The 27121-nt window shown below is 40.0% G+C and overlaps 1 protein-coding gene across 4 annotated transcripts; it reads right to left on the bottom strand.

Moving 5' to 3' along the window:
• Positions 1–2331: 2331 nt before the first annotated feature.
• Positions 2332–25862, bottom strand: cep78 (centrosomal protein 78). 4 transcript variants are annotated; one of them, XM_042333620.1, is made up of 16 exons: positions 25743–25862; positions 22369–22633; positions 19817–19992; positions 18379–18451; positions 18167–18270; positions 17487–17661; positions 15970–16083; positions 14694–14758; positions 14201–14321; positions 13110–13239; positions 11209–11251; positions 7775–7918; positions 7145–7222; positions 6193–6359; positions 5415–5565; positions 2332–3691 (listed from the first exon to the last, which is right to left on the bottom strand). In XM_042333620.1, the coding sequence occupies exons 2-16, from the start codon at positions 22619–22621 to the stop codon at positions 3356–3358; spliced, it is 2130 nt and encodes a 709-aa protein (XP_042189554.1). In that variant the 5' UTR covers positions 22622–22633; positions 25743–25862; the 3' UTR covers positions 2332–3355. The 4 variants fall into 4 exon arrangements, with proteins under 4 accessions (XP_042189554.1, XP_042189550.1, XP_007903110.1 ...); XM_042333616.1 differs by having other exon boundaries at positions 25655–25862; XM_007904919.2 differs by lacking the exon at positions 25743–25862 and adding an exon at positions 23620–23824 and having other exon boundaries at positions 14213–14321.
• Between the last annotated feature and the right edge of the window lie 1259 nt (positions 25863–27121).

Here is a 27121-nt window from a genome sequence, read left to right on the forward strand (position 1 = left end):
CCTTGACCCATCACAGCTATCTCGCTACCGGCCCATCTCAAATCTCCCCTTCCTATCCAAGGTGCTTGAGAGAGCAGTTGCCTCCCAGTTTCGCTCTTTCCTCTCCTCTCACTCCTCCATGAACCCCTCCAATCGGGTTTCCGTGCTGCCCACAGCATGGACACTTCGCTGGTCAAGGTCACAAACGACATCCTGACCATGTATGACCAGGGCTCCCTCTGCCTCCTCGACCTCTCCGCCGTCTTTGACACTGTGGACCACTCAATCCTCCTCCACCGCCTCTCCTCCCACCTCAATCTTCAAGGTTCTGTCCTTGACTGGTTCAGGTCCTACCTTTCACACCGCCTCCACTTGTTTGCAGCAAACGGCTTCTCCTCCAGCCCCGCACCGTCTAGTGCAACGTTTCTCAGGGCTCTGTCCTCGGTCCCCGCCTCTTCACCCTCTACATGCTCCCCCTTGGTGACATCATCCGCAGACATCGGGTAAATTTCCACATGTATGTGGATGACACCCAACTCTGCCTCTCTGCCTCCATCCTCAACTCCAGGACTACTGGTGTCCTGACCAACTGACTGTCCGACATCAAGTCCTGGACGAGGGATAACTTTCTCCAACTCAGCGTCAGCAAGACCGAGGCCCTCCTGATTGGTTCACGCTAGCGCCTCCGGACCTTGGTCGCTGACAGCATCAGCCTCCACGGCTGCACACTCAACCTCACTAAGCCAGTCAGGAACCTGGGTGTCTTGTTTGACCCTAAACTGTCCTTTCTCCCTCACATCCGCGCCATGACCGGCACTGCCTACCACCACCTCTGCAACATTGCCAGACTCCACCATTGCCTCACCCCTCAGGCTGCCCAAAACCCTCACCCACACATTCATCACATCAAGGCTCGATTACGGGAACTCCCTCCTCATCGGCCTTCCCAACTCTTCCCTTCACAAGCTGCTGATCATCCCAAACTCTGCAGCTCGTGTACTCTCACGCACCAGGCTCCATGACCTCATCACCTCCACCCTTGCTCGACTCCACTGGCTCCCCATCCCCAGAGGATTGAGTTCAAGATCCTCGTCGGCACCTTTAAGGCCACCCATGGCCTTGCCCCCTCCTACCTCTCTGACCTGTTGCCTCCCTAGCAACCTGTCCGCTCCCTCCGTTCAGCAGACTCCGGCCTGCTCCATGTCTCCCGTCCAACCCGCCCTACCATCTGTGGCCGGGCTTTCAGCCTCTCTGCCCTCCACTCTGGAACTCCATCCCGCAGCCCCTTCGCCTCGCTTCCTCCCTTGCCTCCTTCAAGGCCGGTCTCAAGACCCTTCTCTTCAATCGTGCCTTTGGTTGCCCTCCCACCTCTCTGCCTTCCCTCACCCCTACACCACCCCTCCCCCATGCTCAGACCCCGACACCTGAATATTCAGCGCTTTGAGACGTCCTCCCGACGTGAAGTACTTATAAATGTAATGTTGTTGTTGTTGTTCCCCACCCGACCCATCATCGGTGGTCGGGCCTTCAGCTTCCCTAGTGTCCCAAACAGCCAAGAAGTGAATGGCCAATTTTATTTGTAGCCAGGGCACTGGGGAAGAGAAACTCCCTCATCTTCAAAAATAGTACCATGGGATCTTAAAGTCCACCTGAACAGCAGACACGGCCGCAGTTTAACATTTCAGCCGAAGGACAGCACCTGCAACAACCCTCAGGAACTGCATTGTGCGTTATCTTAGATTACGAGTTCCAAGTCCTAATGTGGGGCTTGAACTTACAACCTTCTGACTCAAAAGATGAGTGCTCCCAACTAATCCAGGCTAAGAGTTATTAAATAAAGGCCCAAATTAAATTGGGTTTAGAAATTCTGGAGGTATTTACTAATGTATCTCAAATAGGTCTAAAATACAATTTGTGGAGGCAACAGCAAGCTAAATTATGGAATCTATGGTCCACCGGGTGAACTGGCTTCCATTTTAAGTCAGGGATGAAATGCATTGGCCACCTAATCCCATGAACCAAAAATATACTGTAGTTTAGGTATTGCTGGTTTATACATACCTTCCTTGTAGATCAAAATATGTCACATCCAGAATAAAAATCGCAGCTTAGAAAGGATTATACAGTTGCACATTGCTATAAGTGAAGTTGGGTTTCATGCGTTTACTCCCAACTTCAGTACTCCATATTGTGATGTAAATGCTGTCTTAGCGCCAGCCACCTCAGGGTCTTTAGACCCTGTATTATAAAGTGGTTTTGATGTACTAGTTTCCTGCAATATTATTAACTCACTTGTGATCTAAAGAAATGTACAAAAATTTCAAACTGAAATATATTTAAAACATTCACAAATATGAAGATTGGTGAATTTACTGTAAGTATCTATTCAAAACCTGCATGTCAAAAATCAACATTTACTTCACCGACTACCAATTCAAAATCAAGGAGAAATTTAGCAAAATGTTTTGACTTATGAAATTTGTGTGTGTAACAGACAAGACTAGCAAAAATTAATTTGGAATTGTACAAATGTAGCTTTCAATTCTTTTTGATAAAGCGCAGATTAATGGAACAAACAGCAGCCTGGATTACATCAAATTCATAATATATAAGTAGGTAATAGCACATTTAATACAAAACTGCATTAGTGTAATTCACAGATTCTGATGAATGTGTAAAATAATGCTTAAAGAAATAATTTAAAAAATATAATGCATTACTTGTACAGTACAATTTCAAGGCAGAAGGGCCAATTTTCTGTGTTTTTTTTAAAAGAATAGATGATTCATATCTTTGACTAGAAGGCAAATTGACCCATGGGTTACACAAATTCCCAAGAATATATTACAATGGTAGATTCTGAACATACTACTACACATGCAAAGGGCAATTGTTTATGATCAGAAATCCTGAAAAATTGATAACACGGACTAAAATATATTTGTTAAATGTTTGGAGGGATAAAGAGAAAGGAAGGGTAAAGGAAGATACTGTGTGCTCTATAATTGGTCTTCTGTTACTTAATTGTTTACATCAATAGTAAAAAAAATTTCACAAGTGAATACTATTGTGCGTCAGTCCTAGACAATTAAATCTTCAGTGATCAACGAAGGTGCCTTTTCTCATGAAAGCAACAACCCATACGTGTAATCCACTGCTCAATGTAATCTGTTTTGAAGTTCCCTCTCCCTCCAAATTTGAGCAGATAGTTTCAACTTTCAGATTGAGAAACATTTCATAATACATGTATCTATTTGCATACACTATTTATAATCAGTATTTTGCTTATTTTATCCTCCTTTTTTGGGAGTAAAGGAGGCATGATTGCAAGCTTATTTTGTTGATCTCATCAACAAATGTATGAAATTTCCTTCTATTATAACTCTTCTTGACTATCTGTGCCAGCGTCGAACTGGCCCTTTACCGAATGGGTTGGGCATATTCCCGAATGATGAGAAGCTAGTTGCTTTTGGGGTAGTCCATTTTTTCCTGAGGTAGGCTGCTTCCTTGTTCTATCACTGTGGTTTCCTGGTCCATTTGAACATGAAGATCTAGCAGCAACTTCATCCCCACAGCTGGAGTGGCTTGAATGCAGATTAACGAATCTCGAATCAACCGACTCATTGGCAAACTGAACACATCCATTTTTGGAACACTTGGGGATCACTGCCGATGCACCTTCTTTAAAACAGACTTGATTTTCACTGTTAAGCTAAAGAAAAAATGGCATGAATAAATTAATTGCGATCAAGAAGAGTTTTCACCATAGAATATTTGCAAAATATTAAAGATAACGTTAATTATTTTGTATTGTAGTTCTTCAAACTATACATGCTCATCTAGATAACCATAATTTAATAATGTGTTGACAAACAATTGTTCTTATTTTTATTAATTATAATGTAAATTAAAATAAATATATTTAAATATATAAATATAATAGATTATTATATTACAATATTATATTATTATTAGTGCAAAGTAATTATGGGAAGTTTAACCCAGTTACAATATGAGTATGAGGCTCAATCGTCGTTGACAATCATGCTATTGAAACATAATGGGGAAAGGCATATAGGTTATGTGCTCTACAGAAATCAATAGGCCGTTAACAGTCACTGTGTTGCTGTCTGCTAGCAGAATCCAGCAGATAGAAGTAGAAATAATTATAATTAGTTTATAAATTAATTTAACTTAATATTTGGATATCAAAAGATCACTTTCAGATAAACAAGAGTATCCATTTTGAAATTACTCAATAAATCACCAACATTACATTGAATATCCAAACTGAAGCAACTTGACAACATTCAACACATATCCATCATTTTCTGATTATCAAACTGGAACAGTTTATGAGCTATTTCCCTTTTTTTCCTGTAAGATTTCAGGGTATGTGGGAGAAATGACTGGTCATTGGAAGCGCACTTACTCAAATAATTTGTAGTGCAGAAAAATTGAGCTGTGCATCTGAACAACCTGTTGTCAGGTGAACAACCTGTTGGCTACATATAAAAAATATATGATTTGAGTTTACCCGGTAGACAGACTAAACAGGCCTGTAGCCTGTACCATCATCTAGTAGAGACCTAGAGAATGGCTATCCTATACAGCAGACTCGTTCCAATTCGAACTGTGCCCACTTGGGTAAGCACAACAACACGAAGGACAACAACAATGGAGTTATAAAATTAATTTCAAATGTTTCTGCTGCTACACTACTATGGTAAAGTTTGTGTGGGTAGTAACAGGTATCACTGACTTTGCACATTCTTGCGGTTGCTTACAAAGCTTAAAATAAATACTATGGTCTATCATAGAAAATCTTCCAAGGTGAATTCACAAGTAAGCAATATATCAATGCCTAAATAAAACACTGAAACAGATTTCATATCATGTATGATATCTATTTAACAAGTAAAAGTGAAACAAGTGCTCAAATAAGCTCTCCGTGATGTTCTACCAACATAATTGATTTAGAAAATGAATCAATATTCAGATAAGATTAATTACTACTGAATAATTAAATGACAAAGAATAAAAAGTTATCTGCAAAACAAAATATAATAATAACGCTTTTCACATCTTCTAGACGTCTAAAAGCCCTTCACAGAATATACTGTACAGTGAATTGACTGTATATTTTGTGGGCGAATCGTGGCAATCAATTGTGCACAGAAGTGTCCCACAAACAGTCGTGGATTCAGTGACCAACTTGTTATTGTTTTTTTTCTTAGGGATTATTATCAGGCATGTGGAGTAAGGAAACTTGCCCAAGTTTTGCCCTGTTGGGAATCGCTTGTGAGGCGAGTGCTCTAACCACTGAGCTACAGGACTCCTGTATGTCTAATGTGATCAAATATGGGTGAAAGAATGACAAATTAATTAATTTTTTATAAAAAGTGCATGTCAAAAAAAATCTATATTTTGCTCACCCTGTCCATCTGTGTTCTTAGTGGCCATACATCTCCAGTTGAAACATCTTGTTCTTTCTGATCCTTGCCACCGGTAGATGAAAACTGAGGTCGTCCCACAAGTCCAAAATCTGATTGGTCTATTCCTGCTATGGTGGCCAATTGTCCAAGGCTGCAAATACACAAAATAGTGTTGGGACAAAAAAGAACACAACCGTTCTATAGACACAACCGTACTATAGAAAATAATCTAAATCGTACATCAAACAACTATTTGATGTACATCTCATTGTTTGAAACTGTAGTTTGGCAGGTTAACATCTAAAATAATTAAAAATATGATCAAAACTTCTAGTAAAACTAGTGTGATTTTAAAGCACTGTATTGATCAGTATTGTGAGCATTGGATTGATGACGTGGTCTTAGGGTTTAAAGATAGAGAATAAGCAAGACAAAGTTGTAAGGGAGCGAGTTCGAGAGCTTAGTGGTGCAGTAGCTGAAAGCTCAGCCACCAATGTTGGCGACAGGCCCAAGTTAGATAGGTGGAGGAAATGAGCAGAAAACAGGAGTGAGCAGTCACATAGATAGGAAGGTGCTAGGGCATGAAGGGATTTATAGGTGAAGCGGAGGTCACTGAAATCAATTAATTGCATAATTATATATACAATACCGTAATTTTTTCTTTATACATGATTAACACAACTGCAAATTAGAACTCGCTACTTGTCATATAACTTAAACCACATATGAGACCATTTTAAACAACAAAACATAGAAAATGAACTTTGATGCAACATACCCAGCATCTTTTAAGAGATCTAAAAATGCATGAAATTTCTGGAAAGAGGCTTCGATGCTTTCCAGCACGCCTTCATCTTCAAGAATGGTATTTGTCACTGACTGTGTTTGGAGAGTCTCAGACATAGAAAGGTTGATGTTTCTCAGACGAGTATTCTCAATTTCAAGCTATGAAAGGCAAACAAAGAAAAAATGAACTAAATTTGAAAATAAACATACCTACTATGATAATATTTTCCAATTCATCTCTTGAGTATATCGAAAAAATTTACTAATTTTTATTTCTTGATTAGGGGTTAGCTTTTAAGGAAATCTTATACCATACAAACTCAATCTGCAGATCACTTAAAATTTCTCAATTATGAATTTTTCACGTCTATAATGTAGCAACATTACAGTATTTTCTCTAAAGACAAAACTAAATTGCTAGAACATTGAGGGAATAAGTCAAGTTGTACTCAAATTGCATAAATTAATTCAAATTAGGAAAAAACAAAAATATCAGTAGAAACAAATCACATTTCAGTGTTATGATAGCAATTAATTTAATTAATGTTCGACTGTTCACATTGGATGATGATGCACCAGTCAAATTGGGCTTCAATAGATACTGGGTTTGTTTTTTATTTGTGGAATTGTGTGCAAAGTATGCAGGGGTGCAATTTTAATGGAGCATCACTGAACCAACAGTGTAAGCAAAAACAAGATGCTGGAATATACAGGTTAGAGAAAGAGAGAGAAAATGTGAAAGAAATACACAGATAGAAACCCATTTTCTACACTTTCATAGTCACCCAGGGTTCATCCCGATTGTTCAGTAGAAAGTACTGTACTTTTAGTTTCAGGGTTCAATTACTGGTATATCAATTGGTTCAACTAAAATGAAACTTTCCAGTTCCATAGCTGTAGATTCTATGTAATATAAATGTCATAAAAATTAAGAAGGAAAATACCTCCATGAATTTAGCATCAGCCCTTGTTCGTGCTCTCTTCTGTTCCTCTAGCCTCAACCGACATTCCTCCAGTTCCATCTGTTGCAAAAATAAGAAACACAAATTGGTTCTAACTAATGTGTTTTGGATTGATTATAACCATTGTGAACAAAAATTATTATTGCGGTGTCTTGGATTTCTAGATTGGTTTAAAGATCAATGGATGACTCAATTATTTAAATGTTTTGGTCATACAATTATAATATTGTCAAAATAAGATTAAAGTAAACTTAAAATACTTTCAACATTCCTATACGCAAAACATACTGTTTTACCCATTTTACCCAAAAAATGTAATCAGTAATCATAACTGACAAAGAGAGAAACAAACATTGATCAATATTCAAACAAAAACTGAGGATCGACACCACCTTACTAATTATTACAACAATGATAATCTAATCACTAATATTTGAAGACAACTTTTTTTAAAAATGCGGTGAAATTGTAATTTGAATGAATTACTATTTACTCACTTTACAACATTTTCAGTTTCAATTTCATTGGAAATGTTACTTAGATGCAAGCAAAATGCTAACTTTTAAAGCTTTAAAGGAAGTCTCACATGTAGAACCATTAATAGTTAAATACCTTTAATCGTTTATACTGCTTTACTGTAATTGATTCCGATGACTCTCCACCAGTCATTTCCACTGGTGGTTTTCTAGTTAAGATGGACTCTTCAGTTTCTGAAGATGATGCACTCTCCAGGGTTACCTTCACATGGCTGCCAGCCTGCACTCAATCAGAACTGACAAATCAACCCAGCATTCATCTTACTGCACTAATTATAAAGTATCACTGGAGTACAAGTAACAATGAGGACAACCCTAATGAAGGTATTCAATTTTTAATCTTAGCTAATTGCACTTAAATCAATAAAAGGAGATTTTTATCCCATCAATAAGAGTGAACTTGAAATCAATCCTCCGAGAGTGGTTAGCGAAAGGAAAGTGGTTGTCTCCTCGGAGCTGAGCTCCAAGGTGACATACTTGCAAACGGAGTATTGGAATCAAATCAACCCTCGTAGTGGACTCGGTAGTCCGGTTCCTGACCTAGGTGGATCTGCAGGGTACAACTGATGACAGCTGGTTCATCGATAGGATTTGGAGGGGCAGCTATGTCACTGGGGACACGGTTTCTTCCCATTCAGCCCTTGTTAACCCTGCAAGTCAAAGCCTTAATGGGTAGAGTGGTATCCAATCTTCTGTATTTGATGCAGTTGTGATTTCAGTAAATGGCTATTTCCTTAATTTCTCTGGACAAAAGTCAAACATCACGACGATTCCACTTGTAAAGCAGGCAGCAAGGACCTTCAATAAAGCAGAGCCAAAATGTCTAACGCTGCTAAATGAACTTGTAAATGTCAAATCTCAAATTCTAATGTAAAATTTAGCTACGATGACTATTATATTCTAATCATTACTGATTTACTGTAAAATGAAACATCTTCAAGTCATTTGGGAAATTCCTGCATACTTTAGTTGTATCAATAATGTGGGAGATCAGCAACACTACAGATAACAAAATTATACTGTATCAACTGTTTACCAGAAAAGCACTTGTACAAGACTTTGATGTGTAAATTTCAGTCTCCTCTAGAAAGATATCAATTTTATTTTAAAAATCACAATTATTAGCATCCTACATTTCCTGTATTACAAGTCATGATTTTAAAGCGATTTAAGATGATGCAACATTTGTTTCTTCTACATGAACAAAGAAACAATAGTCAGAACATCAAGCTTCCTGTACTTTTAGCTATTTCCATCTCTCCTCATTCCACAACATTCCCACAGTCAAACAACTGATTGTCTCGCAATTAACCAGTCATCCAGAAGATATGATGACTAAACCATTCTACATGTTAGTCCTGCATTGTAACACATCTGATAGACAGCAGGAGCATTTGTATCAATAAATTGCATTATTGATGCCTCATATTCTAAAACAGTTTCAATGCAACACTGAATTGCCATACCGCCTTGCTCCAATTAAAAACAGCCTAATGAATCAAAAAGCGTTTGATACGTTCGCCTACAAACTACATAGTCACTCCACTCTACAATAATCTTGTAAAAAACTCAGCTCAGACATTTCAGAAAGGAATAAGGCTTCATATCAAATGCAAGGATTATTATTTTTAAAAAACTGGAAGAAATTTAGTTCCTTATTATTATACTTTAAAAGGTTTAAAATGCAAATTTTATTTCAAAATTAGTGGTGATACCATTGTAACTTCAATCTTCAATGAATATAATTAACAGAATGATTTTTATATCCATGTTATTCAACAACAAACAACTTCATTTATTTTGTGCAAATAATATCCAGGAGCCCTGTACAGTGGTGGGTTTAGACACTGAGCAAACGAGAAGGATAGGTGACCATAAACATGTAAACAGGTAAATCTTAAAGTGGGATTTCAAGATAAAGAGGGGGCAAGGTGGAGGGACTGAAGCAGGAGTTCCTGAGGTTAGGAGCGAGGTAGCTGATGGCACGGCCTCTGATGGTGGCACGGAGAAGTGGGGTGACACACAGCAGGCCTATGCTAGTTGATCTAAGGCGGTGGGTAGAGGAGTAGAGCATGAGCAGGTCAGAGAGCTTGGGAGGTACTAGGTTATAAAGGGCTGTGTAAGCAAGGGTAGGAATCTTGAGATTTCTTTTGGATTAAAGGTTGCATGCCAAATTAACCACTCTTTAGAAAAATAATCTTATTACGATGCTTGTAAAAAAAATTATTGTTTTTCTTCTTCCATTCTCCCTGTCTCTACTTCCCTTCTCACTTTCTCTTTAATTTGTGAGCTTTGATCTCTAATTTTACACGGCTGCACCGGGGCCATTTAAAGTAATGAGCAGCCAGCAAGCAACAGAACAGTAATTTCATAAGCCATACGTGGCCTGGAAAATTTAGAAAAACTTGGATTAATAGGAACAAAACACAAAATACTGCAGATGCTGGAAATCTGAAAACAAAAACAGAAATCGCTGAGAACATTCAGCAGGTCAGGCAGCATCTATGGAGAAAGGAAAGTGAGTCAACATTTCGGGTCCACGACCCTTTGTTAGAACTGGGTCGTGGGTCGTGGACCTGAAACGTTGATTAACTTTCCTTTCTCCACAGATGCTGTCTGACCTGCTGTATGTTCCTAGCGACTTCTGTTTTTGTTTTAGGATTAATAGGATCTTTTTTCATAATCAATTGTTAGGTTAGAGTTGCTGCCAACTAAACTAATTTCCCTCTCTATATACAAGCAGTCATTAGACAATTAAAAAATCTTCTCTTAAAAGAGGTTGACTGCTTGTTTAAAAACGATTCCAAAGTAAACTTAAAGAAATGCTCTGGAGCAGGGGAGATCCCAGCTCGCTGGCTTTCTCGCGCATGAAAAAGACAAGAGGAAGGAGCGATATGACGGGTTGTCAATGAGTCTAATTGAAAATGAAGCAAGATGCATGAAGTATTTCATACATTTCAAAATAAAAATATAAACTCTCATGTTTAAACTGCAGTAAATATCACCCTTTCCTTGTTTTTATTGAGCACTCATGATCACCACCTAGAAGTTGGAGACCTGCTCTAGAGGTTACAAATTAAATTTATACTTGTTCCCCAACACCCATAGGATTTATTCTTTTCAATGAAAATTTCACTTGCTGTATTCCACTATAGAGGATAATTATTATGTCTACTGCCCTGCGCCAATCTCAGCAGAGTTAATAAACTCAAAATACCATGACATCAATCTGCCATTTTACATGTTAGCTTGGCAAGTCCGAACCAATTTTAGTAGGCCTAACAGATAAGATATACTGTAGTTATCTTCAACAGTGAAAGAAAATAAAAAATAATCTGAGAACTAGTGGTTTTGATTCAGTATAAATAAACTGTGCACATATATAACAAAGGAATAAAGTTTTCTGCATATCAAAACAATTTTAATTTAAAATGTTTGGAACGGAGTTTGGATGGCATAAATTTATGATTAAAATACAACAACTATTGTAATTTACTGTCGCATCATTACCTGCATTTCCTTTTGGTGCAGTGGCATGTCTGGAGAAAAGCCCCTTTTAAAATGGAAAAATAAATTCTTTAAGAATTATTATATGCAAAACTGAAACCATAGCAACCTTTGTTGACATAAATGTTCTTATTTTATAGCGTGTAAGCATTGAACTCTTTCCAGTTCCTTATCCAAGTGGCTATTTTCAAGTATAAATCTTAAGTGTACTTATGCATCTTATTCAAGCATCAGTGCCCCTAATAGTGAGTTTCCACTTATTGAAGCTATATCATATGGAAACAAATGGTTTTGTTCAATGATACACTTACATAATTAACATAAATCAGAAATCAGGAATGGGAAAACCAGCCAATCTCTCTCCAATACAGCAATGCTGAGGACAAATGTAATGTTAACTCAGGCATAGGATTTGAACTTTCAATCTTTCTCTGTACGGCTTAGGGTTACACCTGATAGCGCCTTTATCCACTAGATCATCAATGGTGGCACAACAAATTTGAAGAGTAATTATGCCAGCAGCAACATTTATATAGTGCCCTTCATGCAGGAACACGGCAGTGGAAGAGTGGAAAGGGGAACAAATGCCCGGTCAAAGTCTCAGGCTTTAATTGGGATTTGAGGATAGAGAGGGGATAAGGCAGAGGGATTGAGGCAGGGTTTTCCAGAGATGAAGGGTGTAATGTCTGAAGGCACACCCATCGATTGTGGCCCAAAGAAGTCAGGCTACACAAAGCAGGCTTGTGTTAGTTGAATAAAGGAAGCAAGCAGTCAAATGGGGTTAGGAACAGATTAGGGAGGTAGGGAGGTGCAAGGGCATGACCGCAGTTATCACTGCAACACTCCTACAAGATTATCCTATACAATTCTAAAGGGAATGGTTTCTTATCAACTAATCCTAAAATTTTCAACTACAACAAGATTCCATTCATAGAGCGCCTTTCACGTCGGGAGGACGTCCCAAGGCGCTGGACAGTTGGGTCAGGACCCGAGCAAGGGGGGAAATGGTCAGGGTGAGGGGAGGGAAGGGAGGGAGCGAAGAGGGGGTAGAGAGTCGAGAGGGGAGCTGAAGGCTCGGTCAAAGAGAAAGGTCTTGAGACCGGCCGTGATGGAGGAAAGGGAGGAAGCAAGGTGAAGGCACTGGGGGATGGAGTTCCAGAGCCTTGGGGCTGAGAGGCTGAAGGCCCGGCCACCGATGGTAGGGCGGTTGGGGCGGGGGATGTGGAGCAGACCAGAGCCAGAGGAACGGAGGGTACGGGCAGGTAGGTAGGGGGATAGTAGGTCGGAGAGGTAGGAGGGAGCAAGGCCGTGAATGGCCTTGTAGGTGAGGATGAGGATCCTGATCCTCTGGGGGATGGGGAGCCAGTGGAGGTGAGCGAGGGTGGGAGTGATGTGGTCGCGAAGCCTGGTGCGGGACAGTACACGAGCTGCAGAGTTCTGAATGACCTGCAGCTTGTGGAGGGAGGTGCCGGGAAGGCCGGCGAGGAGAGAGTTCCCATAGTCCAGCCTTGAGGTGATAAAGGCGTGGACCAGAGTTTCAGCAGCGTGAGGGGTGAGGTAGTGCCGTAGTCTGGCGATGTTCCGGAGGTGATGGAAGGCGGTGCCAGTTGTGGTGCGGATATGAGGAAGAAAGGACAGCTCAGGGTCGAACAGAACGCCGAGGTTCCTGACTGGCTTTGAGAGGTGGAGAGTGCAGCCTTGGATGCTGATGCTGTCAGTGCCTGAGGTGCGGAGACGCTGACGCGAGCCAATCAGGAGGGCTGATACAACTAGAGTTGTATGGTTTGATATAGCAGCACAGATGACTTAAAATAAAACAAATGAATCTCACAAAGATTTGCATTTTATAAAAGTAAAGNTTTTTATAAGAGAGAACAAATGAACCAAACAGGCNAAAAAAATACCTGAATCTATGAGCACGTGCAGCAGTACGCCATGGCACATATCCTTCTGCACCTGGAGGCAGTGGTTCAGGGATAGCATCTGGATGAACATGAGAACTCTTCCTTCTATCAGCTGTAAGTTTTCTTGCACCTACATAACAAATATTTAAAATGACCTATTTTTCTGAATAGTAAAATAGCTGATGAAACAGCAAGACCATAGAAAATATTTAATTTCCACCATGTTGAGTGTTTTCCCCCAAAATAGCATTTTATTCATTTTCTGTATTAAAATGCTCATGCCGTGAACAATATGCCTGGAAGGGAGGACAAAAGGGCTTGTCACAAAAGAGTTCTGGGTGGTGAAGGACAATTTAAGAAAAAATACTTGGAGCCTCCTATTCAAACAGTTGAGAGTTCCAGTAACAAGATTGCTTATCACTTAAACCAACCTGCCACTATTCTAAGGTAGCACATTTCATCAGTATTCAGCAGAATTACCAGAAAATATGTATTTTGTCTTATGGTGGAGAACAACTTCATATATCTGAAAACCCAACTTTACTTCTGATATAAATTGGTCCACAACATTAGATTTATTATTGTTGAATTCAGTGTCAACAGTAAATAATGTAACTGCATTTAACTATTACCACAGATTGTTTTCTTACCACTGTGCTTCCATATAACTGCAGCAATGAAGGAAGCAAGCAATTAGTTTTGGCAATATAAATTAGAAGGTAAAATATCAATAATTTACAACTACCAATATGCAATAAACAAGAATAATAGTCATTATTCAATCATCAGACAACAAGCAACCCAACATGCAAACTGGTAACATACAGAAATTATGACTTTCTACAGTTCAAAAGCCCCAGTTCATGGAACTTTTAAGAGGCAATCATTTTTTGTCAGCCCAGAATATTTGAAACATAAAAAACATTAAATAAATGTATGACAAATTAGAAACAATTATACAATTTCTTCTTAAATATAATTTTTTTTTGAAAATAAATAAGGGACAGTGCATTAAGTTTATGAAAAAAGATTTTAAGATGTAATATGGAAGCATGAAAAATCATCAAATATAAAAAGATAGCAGCATTAACCTAAAATTTTACCAATACGGATTGTAGCTTTTCCTTTCAAGTTATGCCCCAGCAATATTGCTTTTCTTCGTGACTTTTGTTTAGCAGGGTTTCTGGAAGATATCGGTGATAACCACTTGTACTGTAATGGAGGAAGAATAAAGCCTATTCAATCTGATCCTTCCAGAATTCCCACACAACCATCCTCCCATCAAGCAAATGCACTTCAGCGGTCCTGGCATCAACCTTCCTTTTTGTTAACCTATCCCAATCAATAATTATCTTCTGAGTAAATAAATACTTCCTGGTCTCTGTACTGATATTTCCTTTGCAGCCTTTAACATGTGTTCCATTATTCTGCTGTCTCGATGCATCCAAAAATATTGTTCCACGTTTATTTTCTCAATTCCACTCAAAATATTATAATATATCATCCTCTGTATTGGCGCAACTTCATCCAGTTTTAAGAAATGGAAGATAGATTAATTAAGTAACCGCATTGCAAAGATCTTACCTCAGAATTCACTTCCTTTGTTTTCACCAATATTTTTTCAATAATGGATTTTGCTAAAACAGGATCTAGAGGCGAGTTAAAAACATTTAATTACAGGAATAATGAATGTAATTCAACTTCAAATCACATCGTTTTTGAACACAGTATCACAGTGAAATCAAAATTCATCTTCCCATAATATGACGTATTAAATGACTAATGACAACTGTGCTGTATAAAAAGCACAGATAAGCAAATAAATTATCTCCACAGGGTTTTGATACTAATCCTTACATTTGGTATAACGACTTTCATGTCGCGAAAATGTCCAAAGCTTCACAGGATATACTGTAAAGTGTAGTGACTGTGTGTTTTGTGGGCAAATGCATGTTTAGATAATGTTTCGTCCAGCGCCTTGGGTCATCCTCCCGACGTGAAAGGCGCTATACACATGTAATTTTATTGTTGAATGTGGCTGAAATTACACTCCCGTAGCTAACAATAATGATACCAATTAAATTAGTTTGGGAAAAGAATAGTTTCTAACAACCATAGATCCATAGTTCAGAATTAAACTGTATATGATGGTGCCATATGTGGAAAATAAAAATGTACCACTGTTGCAGTAGTCACATGTTTTCCGGGGTTTGGGATAAAGTGAATAGATGGAGAAACGGAATCTCAGCATCAATGAAGAGCACTGTGTATGCCCTTCCACTTTCCTGAAGTCCAATTCCCAAACCCAGGACCATTTGTAAGTTGAAGTATAAAAACACTGGCTCTCAATCTGAAAAAGTATCCCCAAAGTTAAAATCCAACTGCTTTGTTCATTAGTATCTTATGTACTTAGTAATAATGCCTTGAAGTTAATTTAAATCAAATTATTATACAACTCATACATCAAAACAAATGAATAAAATCCCATGGATGGCTATTAGACTACGTGGTCGCAGAGAGTAAACACAATTTTGCACACTAAGTGAAAATCGAACATCTTAAATTCAATTATAAAACATGCTACCAGACGTTGACTACAGTGCAATTACAAAACATCTTAGATATATGAGGTGTTGGTAAAAGGAAACAGTACACACATACTGATCATTTTACCTTTAAGATTAATAGATATTTTGTTCTCTTCACCATGTTGTCTTTTGTTTGACTATCAGCAAATATATCAAACACTAGCAAACATCCAAAACATTTTAAAAAATTAATCATTAATCACACAGCTGAGAATAGTTACGCATGAATACCCACAAGGCACGAGTAATTTTATTTCTGGTACCAAACTCACCAATCAGTGGGTTTTTTCTAACATCCAGAATGACAAGCGCCGCATTGGATTGCAAAGCATCTAGCAAAGCTTTGGCTCCTTTATCAGAAATTCCACACTGCTGCAAATCAAGCGCTGAAACAAATAACAGACATTTACTTTACAAAACGTATTTCATGTCAAAACATTTAGCAGCAAAAAGCACTTTAATTGTTCCAACATCATTCATCAGCATTTGCCTCTGAAGCCAAACTAATCTAGACAGATAATCATAAATTTATATGCAAATCTTCACAACAGTCCTTCACAATAAACTTCTTTGAATTGTATTTTACAACAAAATTACTTCTGATCCTAATCAATTATATTTGATAGAAAAATGTAGAAAAGGCAAGGGGGTGGTGGTAGGAAGATGACCAAAGGCACGGTCATGGTGGTGGGAAAATTACCAAAGCTCTTGAGGTGGGTCTTGAAGGAGACAAGTGAGGGGGCAAGGCGGAGGGGCTCCAGAAAGGCTAAAGGCCCGACCTCCAATGGACGAGCAGGCAGGGCGGAGGGCATAAAGCAACTTGGAACGAGTACTTCTTAGTTGTATGTATTTAAAATAATCCACCCATTTAATTTAGCACATTATCCAGTCATTAAATTCTCAAAGCACGTCACAGGATTTTACTGTAAAAAGTGTATTGACTATGTATTTTTTGGTGATTATGGGAAATAATTTATGCACAGCAATCCCACAAACAGCCTTGATGTGAATCATCAATGATATCTGTGGGATTTTTGGCCAGGAAAAACTAGGAAAAAAACTCCTTTCTCCTTCTGTATAACAATGAATCAGGTCCCAAATTTATTTTGGTCATAGTGTTAAAATGTTAAAAGTGTAGAATTTGGGAGAATTCTTAACTTCAGACTTTGGAAGTCATACTTCTTCAATTCTTTGCCTGGGTCTAAAATTCCTCAATATATAGCAACATTGAGAAAATTTGGGTCTTGGCTCACTCTATGTGGATCACCACTCTCCATTAAACATTGGGTCATGATCTGGGCCAATAGAAAAGTGTGGAAATATTTACCCCAGATTGTGGGGAGATTTGTCGATTTTGCAGGAAACTGCAGACAAATTTTGCAGGGAATGGTGAGGAGTTGAATGATGCTATTGAGGTATATTTTACTGCCAACCTACATTTTTTCACTTTATTGATAACAACTAAACATGAGGAAATAACCCATATTAGACTGAGATCATAACAATGGAACAATAGATTCAAATCTGTTATTTTACTCGGGGTTTAGACTAACAATAATACTCGCATTAGATATCGAGCCTTTTCATGTCATCAAGAAGTCTCAAAGCACTTAATGTTTTACTGTGAGGTGTAGTGACAGTGTACTTGTTGGCAAACAAATCAATGCAGTAAGAATCATTGCAACATGCACAACAAATCATTTACACTATAAAAAAGATATTATAATAGGACCATTCCTATGTAGCAAACCTAACATTAAACAGATAAATGACTTTCAGTATAACGTACCTTTCAGCCACAGGTCATCATTAAGGGCATCTGCAAAAGCAATAGCTCCATCATCACCAATCAATGCATTACAACTTACGGTAATGCGACGCAAGCCAGTCATACAATCAAGATCAGGATGCCTATAACGAAGGCTCTCTGCCCAGACCTCACCATGCCTTTTTGTTGTTTGGTACTGTATAGAACAAAACATTTATGCATAAAAATGATTCAGGAATTTATTGTAGAAAATTTATGTCAAATTAATTGGATGCCCATCCAGCAAGTGCTTTGAGATGTTCTCCAGTGGATTGAGTCCAAATCTTTCTCAGGCTCAAATCCCTTCCCAGCCCTGCCACACCCTACATCTGTGATCTCCTTCAACTGACCTGGCCGCTCCCTTTGCTCAGCATCCACTGGTCCCTGATTCACGACCCCAGCCCTATCTGTCCCAACTGTATAAAAGTGTGGCAGGGTCAGAGTGTCACCTAAATGGGTGTTTAACACATCTGAACCAAAGCTTACCTTTCTCTTTTTGAGAAAGATAAGCTGGTAGGCTTTTAGTCAATCTGCCACAACTGATTAAACAGAACTCCTAATTTGATATATAGCTTTTTGATATTCAAGATATTGAAACAGTATATGTGTTTTTTTTAAAAAAACAGATAATATAAGTGAGAAAGACCAATAACAAAACCTGCCTTGATTATGTTGGCCATGTGTTCTGCTCCACGCCATGTTAAATTACAGCCTGTGAAGTTTACAGTTTTGATTGTTGCAGAATTCTTCACACTTTGACAGATGACTAATAAAAAAAGTAATTTGATTAGTAATCTTATTTTACATCATTGTATTACATAATAGTACTACATTATGTAATAACTTATTTAATAAGAGACATAGTGGAACTCACTTTCCAGTCCTTCATCTCCTATTGGACAGTATGCTAACAAAAGATTATCCAATGATTTTGAATTGGATAAACCCTAAAATGAAATGCACAAAATTAATTAGAATTAATAAGGGATAAAAGTACACAGAGAAATTATACCAAGTTCTACATTAATATGCCAGGAGATTAAAAAAAAACTTTAATGTCAGAAACATGTCTGTTCAAAAATATATTTTCTTTCCTCCCTTTCCTTTACTAAGACATCAGACTGAAGGAACTGTTTCTCAAGCCATGTCAATGCCACTCCAATTGCTTGCTGTGAAGTCAGGAAAAAATAATCTGAAGCGACTGATCCTCTAAATTCTCCCTGAACACAAAAGTTTATATATTTTTTAAAGTCTAAGTAATTTTGAGGCTGTAATCTTATTGTGGGCGTTAGATGACTGTTTTAAACAACCTTGAGCTTTAACTTGTAGTTTATGACATTATCTAGGCATCAGTCAGTAGCAGTCTTGCTTCTGAGTCAGAAGGTTGCGACTTCAAGCCACAAGTCCAGGCTGACACTCAAGTGCAATATTGGGGAGCATTGCATTGCCAATGTCGTCTGCCTGTTCAGGTGGCATTGAGACTTTCGATAATGTGACCAGGCACTATATCTAATGCAAAGGTTAATTATTAGAATTATCTATACCCCTCAATGATATTATCCTTATGAATAGAAACATATTTGAAGAGAGAAGTAGCATATACATCAAGTTAAAATCTATTACAAGTCCATATTTGATGGAATTCCCTTTCTAGCAAACTGCATTTGATAGCTTTTTTCACTCTAACAAAACAATCCCAGAAAATAGTGCTAACAGATGAACTTACTACTCGTATTCTTAAGATTGCTGCAAAGATACACAGGCAATTAATTTTACTAATATTAGTTTTCAGATTGAAATATAGGAATAAACAATGCAACTTTCAATGTTCAACTTTCACCAGTTATAATTGATGGAAGTTGAACGTTTTTACTGCTTCTGGCAATGTTCTGAACTTGGTGCCTCACAGATCACACCCTATTTCACATCTGGTTTAACTCAACTCAACTTGTTTAACAGGTATTTCACAATCTGATTGTGAAATGCTACAAAATACAGTCAAAACACTTTGTAGTAAATACTTTCAATCGCTTTGAGACACTGACGACGACGTGATAAGGCTCTATATCAAATGCAAAGATTGGTATTATTTTTATCAGAGAGCTGTCTCAATGATCGTTACAAGCAGCTTTGGACCTAAACACTTACATGGAATCAGGCAGGGAGTGGGGCTGGGGTTCATCGGCTACCAGTTATTAGCTGGGACATGACCAGAAGCAGAAAGTCTCACGATATCATCATTTTCACAGATGTAAATAATATTACTGATTTTCATGGAGATGCAACCTTCCACCTGATGCTTTTTTTCTCACCTTTGATAATACCATAAGGTCTCTGTGCCTCAATGGCAATCCCTGCAGCTCAAGCGTTTTCAAACTCCTGGAAACACTCAGGCAATCTCTAACTGACTTACAGAGTCTGAATGTCAAATCTTTCGACCGAATAGCTGATATCCGTTTTCTGAAATATTGTCGATGTCGTTCATAACCTTTTTCAAACAGAAAAGAAACACGTGTACCTTAACATGCAATTTTCAAACATTCTCAAAAAGCTGTCCCTTTAGTTCAGATGCATTAAATACCTGTTCAGGTGACACTCTGACCCTGTCACACTTTTGTACAGCTGGTACTGGTAGACAAAAATGGTGGGAAATATTCTCCCTTACCCTTAACATCCCTTACCCATCAAACAATGGTTTCACCACTTGGAGATGCAGACCTTAACCAGCAGTTGTTTACTTACCAATTAAGGCAGATACCAAGCTCAGGATATAGAAACAAAGGTTCATGAAGCCAGATGCCAGGCAATGCCTTCCAACAGCTGTTGCTTCAAGCCCAGAGTTTCCTCATTAGCTATTCAACGAACATTCAACGGACATCTGCCTTCAGCGTAGTAGAAGGACCTTTACAGGATAGCTTATGACACAGCCTCAAAGGATAATCCCATTATAATGTGCCTTGCTATTGTACATCCAATTCTAGCACAGGCAGAGTGATTATCAGCTTTCTTGTAATACAAAAACAAGTAGAACTTATATAGTGCCCTCCACGCAGGGTAGAATCTCAGAGCACTAACAGCACTAATAGCAGCATACAGGAACTTATATCAATGGTTGCTTTTTTGCAGAAAGTGATTTCAGTGGTGACTATTTTCAAGGGAATTCATGTCAGTGATAGTCTTTTTTTATATAAAATGGGAACACAGCCTACCTTGCTTATCTGGCCACAAAGACTAAATTAGTCTACTTTGGTTTGATGCATACAAACAAGATAGAAACAACCTATAGGAGTTATGTGTGCTGAATTGCTGTAACCTGTACAGTAGAACTCAAAAGAGTATGCTTAGATGAAGCTAGCTAGTAAAGTGATGTTGAATAACAATTTCATAACCATAAACATTATGCTTTTGTATTTGAAAATACAACTCGATTTTATCACTAAACCTCTTTCATTAGTCTCTGTACTTCCAGTGTGCTTGTACAATCAAAATAAAAACTATCCTCAAAAGCATCCCGATACTACAACCATACTCTTGGGTGGAAAATTCCTTTCACAATCAATCACTTTGAGTACCTTTACTCACTTTAGATTTTTTTCCTCACAGTCAAAATCAAAAATCTGATCTGCAATAATTAAATCCTTTGTCAATGTACCTTTTTAGCTACATATTGCTGAAATAATTTTTCTTTAACCAAAGTCTTAAATAAATTAGAGACATGTTAAGGATTTTTATACTAGTTGTGGAGGAGCAAGAATATCAAGAGGAGCAAAGAAAATACAGTATTTATTTGTGCTGACTTTTAACATTCCACCCAATTTATGCAATTCAATGGTTCCCCATTATATTTGCTAATGCAGCAAAATAGGTTTTAATCACTTGCTGCTTTTAATCTGCATCAGCCTAGCTCAGTTGGTAGCATTCTCACCTCTGAATCAGAAGGTTGTGGATTCAAAGCCCCAGGTTGGGACTATGAACTTAAAGTCCAAGCTGACACTCCAATTTTATAGAGCAAAAATTGAACTGACCTGTCCTTCACATGAAATGTTAATCAAAGGTACCAAGTGCCTGCTCAGATGAATGTTAAAGATCCCATGGGACAACTTGAGAGAGAAGGGAGGTTCTCCTGATATTGGGACCAACAACTGTCCAGATAAAATTTGTCATTCACTTCAGGGCTGTTTGTGGGACATTGGTGCGCGCACGTTGGTTGCCGCGTTCACAAACAAAAAGGATCGCCAACCGGTCGATCGCCACTGGGTGGCGCTGTCATGTATCATCAAAAAGACAAAAGGAGTGATGGAATTGTATCGTTATTGAATCAAATTGAAAACGAAATGTTTCATCCATCTGCAAAAAATACAACTTTAACGTTAAAACTGTGGTAAATATTGCTCCTTCCTCTTGCTTTTATTGAGCATGTGCAAGATAGCACCTAACAGCGATCGACCAGTTGGAGACCCCTGACCTACAAATAGAGTCAATATTACTTCACAGTAACTCCTGTGAAGCACTTCTTGACAATATAAGACACAATATTAACTGCAAGGATTATAACTCCCAGTGTTTTAGTTTACAAGTAATATAAACATGATTTTTTTTAGAAATCTTTCTAAACAGGTATCGAAATGTGCCAACATTATCAATTGACATTATTTGACCTGCCAGCCTCTGAACTACTAAGTCAGCTACATAATTTAACTCAACTGACTGAAATATAGTGATGAGTTGATAGGAATTTGCTTTCAAAAACAGCAGCACAAGGCTTCAAAGCAAACCAGAGGAAGGGGGGCTAGATGTAAATAGTACACTGTACATTCTAAACAAATAGTGTGAAATAAAGTTTTAAAATTGTCTGGTATCTTACCCATTTCTCCAACACTTGGCTGATGATAACTTCTAACAGCAAGGAAGGATAGATGGTTGTTAATACTGATTGTGCTGAGAATAGGTTCCCAGTCAGAAAGCTTGATGCGATCACCATTAATGTCCAAAGCACCTTGACTTAAATTTGCTTTTACTGCTTGCAATGGCACCGTGTCCTGAAGAGCACACAGGTACTCATAATGTGATTTAAAATTCAACGCCCCTCCACGACGTAACTTGATTGTTTCAATCATTTTATACAGCACCTAGTTGTGGACAGGGGGGAAAAAATTGTTGAAGAATTTAAAAAGAAAGAAAACAAAATGAAAAACAACTGAGAAAATTAAATATCCATTTTGTAGTTTCCTTTAAAGAGTGCTGTAATCCTCCACATCAATAACATTGCACAGTTCATCTTGACACGAGTAGATATGTTTCACTAAGGAAAAATCATGTAATTAGCATTCACGTGATCACAAGTATACATGAAAGAAGTCCTTTGAACCAGTTAATCTCATACTTCTAAAACTTCAAAGAGTTGTCTGATACGTTAGCCACTAGCCGCATGTGGCTAATTGGGAATCCAGATGTTGCAAAATTGTATTTTTGAATAGTTAATAAAAAATGAGTAATTGGCAGACATTGGGCATGTGACGTCAATACTTATATTTGCACGGTGTACGCATGTGCACTTTGATATCTTTGTGCCTTTGTTGGTAAAATGGTAAAACAAAAAACAGAGTGTGCAAATGTTTTTTGATCATTGCGTAAGCTTTTACTTCCTTGGTTACTGCTAAAAGGGTGTGTAACAAAGGTAACAAGGCCGGATCTGGCATGTCTCACAAGAGAAAAATAAAAGAGAAGACTTTCTCTGTCTAGCGCTGCTCTCCATTTAGAACATGTTTGGGCGCTGTTTGCTTTGGCCCATGATATGCCCTGTTGGAGCTGCTCATTGTTAGCTGAGTTTGCTTTCCTCTGTAGCCGTTATTCCAATTGGTCAAAATAACCCCAATTGACTGCTCCCCTCTTCAGACAATATTGCTGCTGAAATCTGTTGTTTTCACCCTGGTTACAGATGAAGGGGAAAACAGCCTACCAATTTGGTGAAACAGAAAGACTACAAAGCTTTGCATGAACGGTGGTAGATGTTTATGAAGTAAGTATGCTAAGCAAATATAATGTAAACATACATGTATTGTGTGAGTGTACGGTTTTCTATTAAAATTAGTGCATGTGGCTAAAATGATGTTACCTGTGGCTTGTCAGCAATTTCTATTCGAAAACACTGTTCTAGAATACCCATAGCCTTCATTACAGCATGAATTTGTTTCTTAAACAAGACCAACATCCTAGCTTCCATCACCCTCCATTACAATTTTTAATTTTCCTCCATATAAAGAACTTCCAACTGCCTGTTAGGGTTAACCTTCACAACTCTGAAGATGTAACCTGGAAAACATAGCAGAGGAGTGGATTGCAAAGGACGGCACCTCCGACAGTGCCGCACTGGGGCTTGAACCCACAATCTTTGGACTTGGAGGCGAGATTGAAACCCTTGCACCAAGCTGACACAGGGTGCGGTGTGCTGAGCTGACACAGGGTGCGGTGTGCTGAGCTGACACAGGGTGCGGTGTGCTGAGCTGACACAGGGTGCCGCGTGCTGAGCTGACACAGGGTGCCGCGTGCTGAGCTGACACAGGGTGCCGTGTGCTGAGCTGACACAGGGTGCTATGTGCTGAGCTGACACAGGGTGCTGTGTGCTGAGCTGACACAGGGTGCGGTGTGCTGAGCTGACACACGGTGCCACGTGCTGAGCTGACACAGGGTGCCGTGTGCTGAGCTGACACACTGAATCCCAGGGCATTTCCCTCTGAAGAAAACGTAAGCAATACTATTATAGAAGAGAGCGGTGGCGGCGGTGGGAAGGATTGGCGACGGTTACGCAGCCGCTGTGGATATTAACAACAACAACAAAATGACATTTAAACAGCGCCTTTCACGTCGGGAGGACGTCCACCACCAAACCCCATCCTCAACTCTCTCTCCCCCCTCCGCCCCCGCGCCCCACCCACCAACACCGAAATGACAGTCACCCCCTTAACCCCCGAGTAAAATAAACTCCTCCTTCCCTCCCCCCCAGTGTTGGGTTACAGTGCGGTCCCTCCCTCCCCCCCAGTGTTGGGTTACAGTGCGGGGCCCTCCCCCCCAGTGTTGGGTTACAGTGCGGGGCCCTCCCCCCCAGTGTTGGGTTACAGTGCGGGGCCCTCCCCCCCAGTGTTGGGTTACAGTGCGGGGCCCTCCCCCCAGTGTTGGGTTACAGTGCGGGGCCTCCCCCCCAGTGTTGGGTTACAGTGCGGGGCCCTCCCCCCCAGTGTTGGGTTACAGTGCGGTCCCCCCTCCCCCCCAGTGTTGGGTTACAGTGCGGGGCCCTCCCCCCCAGTGTTGGGTTACAGTGCGGTCCCTCCCCCCCAGTGTTGGGTTACAGTGTGGTCCCTCCCCCCCAGTGTTGGGTTACAGTGCGGTCTCCCCTCCCCCCCAGTGTTGGGTTACAGTGCGGTCCCCCCTCCCCCCCAGTGTTGGGTTACAGTGCGGTCCCCCCTCCCCCCCAGTGTTGGGTTACAGTGCGGGGCCCTCCCCCCCAGTGTTGGGTTACAGTGCGGGGCCCTCCCCCCCAGTGTTGGGTTACAGTGCGGGGCCCTCCCCCCCAGTGTTGGGTTACAGTGCGGGGCCCTCCCTTCCCCAGTGTTGGGCCCTCCCCCCCAGTGTTGGGCCCTCCCCCCCAGTGTTGGGCCCTCCCTCCCCCCCAGTGTTGGGTTACAGTGTGGGTCCCTCCCCCCCAGTGTTGGGTTACAGTGCGGGGCCCTCCCCCCCAGTGTTGGGCCCTCCCCCCCAGTGTTGGGCCCTCCCCCCCAGTGTTGGGCCCTCCCCCCCAGTGTTGGGCCCTCCCCCCCAGTGTTGGGCCCTCCCCCCCAGTGTTGGGCCCTCCCCCCCAGTGTTGGGCCCTCCCCCCCAGTGTTGGGCCCTCCCCCCCAGTGTTGGGCCCTCCCTCCCCCCAGTGTTGGGTTACAGTGCGGGGCCCTCCCCCCCAGTGCGGGGCCCTCCCCCCAGTGTTGGGCCCTCCCCCCAGTGTTGGGCCCTCCCCCCCAGTGCGGGGCCCTCCCCCCCAGTGTTGGGCCCTCCCCCCAGTGTTGGGCCCTCCCCCCCAGTGTTGGGCCCTCCCCCCCAGTGTTGGGCCCTCCCTTCTCCAGTCCTTCTCAACAACAACAGATTGGATGTATATACCGCACCTTTCATGTCGGGAGGTTTTTGCAGGAATTATAATCTGATAACGTGATGACGGCGAACGGTGGTTATTACGGAGAGGGACTGACTCACTCGCTCCCGCTGTGAAGCCTCTGTGTCTCTCTCTGTGTCTCTCTCTCTCTCTCTCTCTCCCTCTCGGGCTCCGCGCGCTCCCCGTTTCCCTGGTTTCCAACGGTTCAAACCGCCCCTCAAAATGGCGGCGGGGGCGGCGGCGCGTGCGCAGTCCGTGCCGGAGGCCCAGGGCTCTCGGCCCAGTCCCCCAATGTGGGAGGGAAGTGGGCGATGCCCCGTAAGGAGCGGTTGGTTACCAATATGGCAGTATATTCCGCACAGAAATCGTATCCTGTCCGGTTAATTGTAATGTCATTCAGTACAGAAGTACATTCCATCGAGGGAGTGTGTGTTGTCTCGTGTGGTTCAGTGTAATATAATAATAATAATAATAATAATCCTTGCATTTGATATAGCGCTTTTCACGTCGGGAGGACATCCCAAAGCGCTTATATAATGTATAATATAATGCCATGTGTAAGTGCATGCAATATAGAAATTAGATATTGTCTTGAACTGTGTAGTTAATTATAATATTATTCAATCGAGAAGTGTATTCTCGGTAGAGATCGTATGCCGTCTTGTTAATTGTAATATAATTCAACATCGAAGTGCATTCAATATTGAAAGTGTACGTTGCCTTGAATGGAGTGGTTAATTACAATTTAATACCATATCGTAGCAATATTCGATATGGAAATTGTATATTGTCGTGTGTGGCGTTGTTAATTGTTCCTGGATTTTTCATATTTTTTGAATATAGCTTCACTTCTTGCCTGGAAGACAAAACATTCAGGAAGGGTAAATTCTCCCACAAAATATATAGTCATTTCACTTTACAGTATATTCTGTGAAGTGCTTTGAGACATCTCAATGACGCAATAAGTGAGGTATCATGTGCAAGAATTATTATTAATAAAAATGTGATCCAAAATAGAAAGATAAATTATATTGTATTGAGTGGTTAATTATAATATAATAGAAACGTAAATTGTATTGTATCGAGTGGTTAATTAAATTAATACAATTTAATAATTCCTGCACCTGATGCTGTAGTTCCATGATAACCTTTTTTTATATTAATGTGTCCTTATAACCTGCTCTATAACTATGTGTCCTTATTATAACCTCGAATAACAACTTGCCGTATAATAACACAAAACACGTAGTCACTCCACTATATAGTATATTCTATGAAGTGCTTTGAGACATCCTCCCTAGGTGAAAGATGCAATATCAAATGTAAGGATTATTATTTTTATTATTATTTATTATTACTACACAACAAAATTATTATTGTAATTATTATTAAGCACTACAAGCCCATTCTATTTTTAATTCTCTCTCCTCTTTGCCCCAATGTCTTCACCAAATTTCCTCCAAAGCCTTCTCTTATCTCA

This window comes from Callorhinchus milii, unplaced genomic scaffold, assembly GCF_018977255.1.
Source record: "Callorhinchus milii isolate IMCB2004 unplaced genomic scaffold, IMCB_Cmil_1.0 Scaffold1, whole genome shotgun sequence".
In the NCBI taxonomy this organism is placed as follows: domain Eukaryota; kingdom Metazoa; phylum Chordata; class Chondrichthyes; order Chimaeriformes; family Callorhinchidae; genus Callorhinchus; species Callorhinchus milii.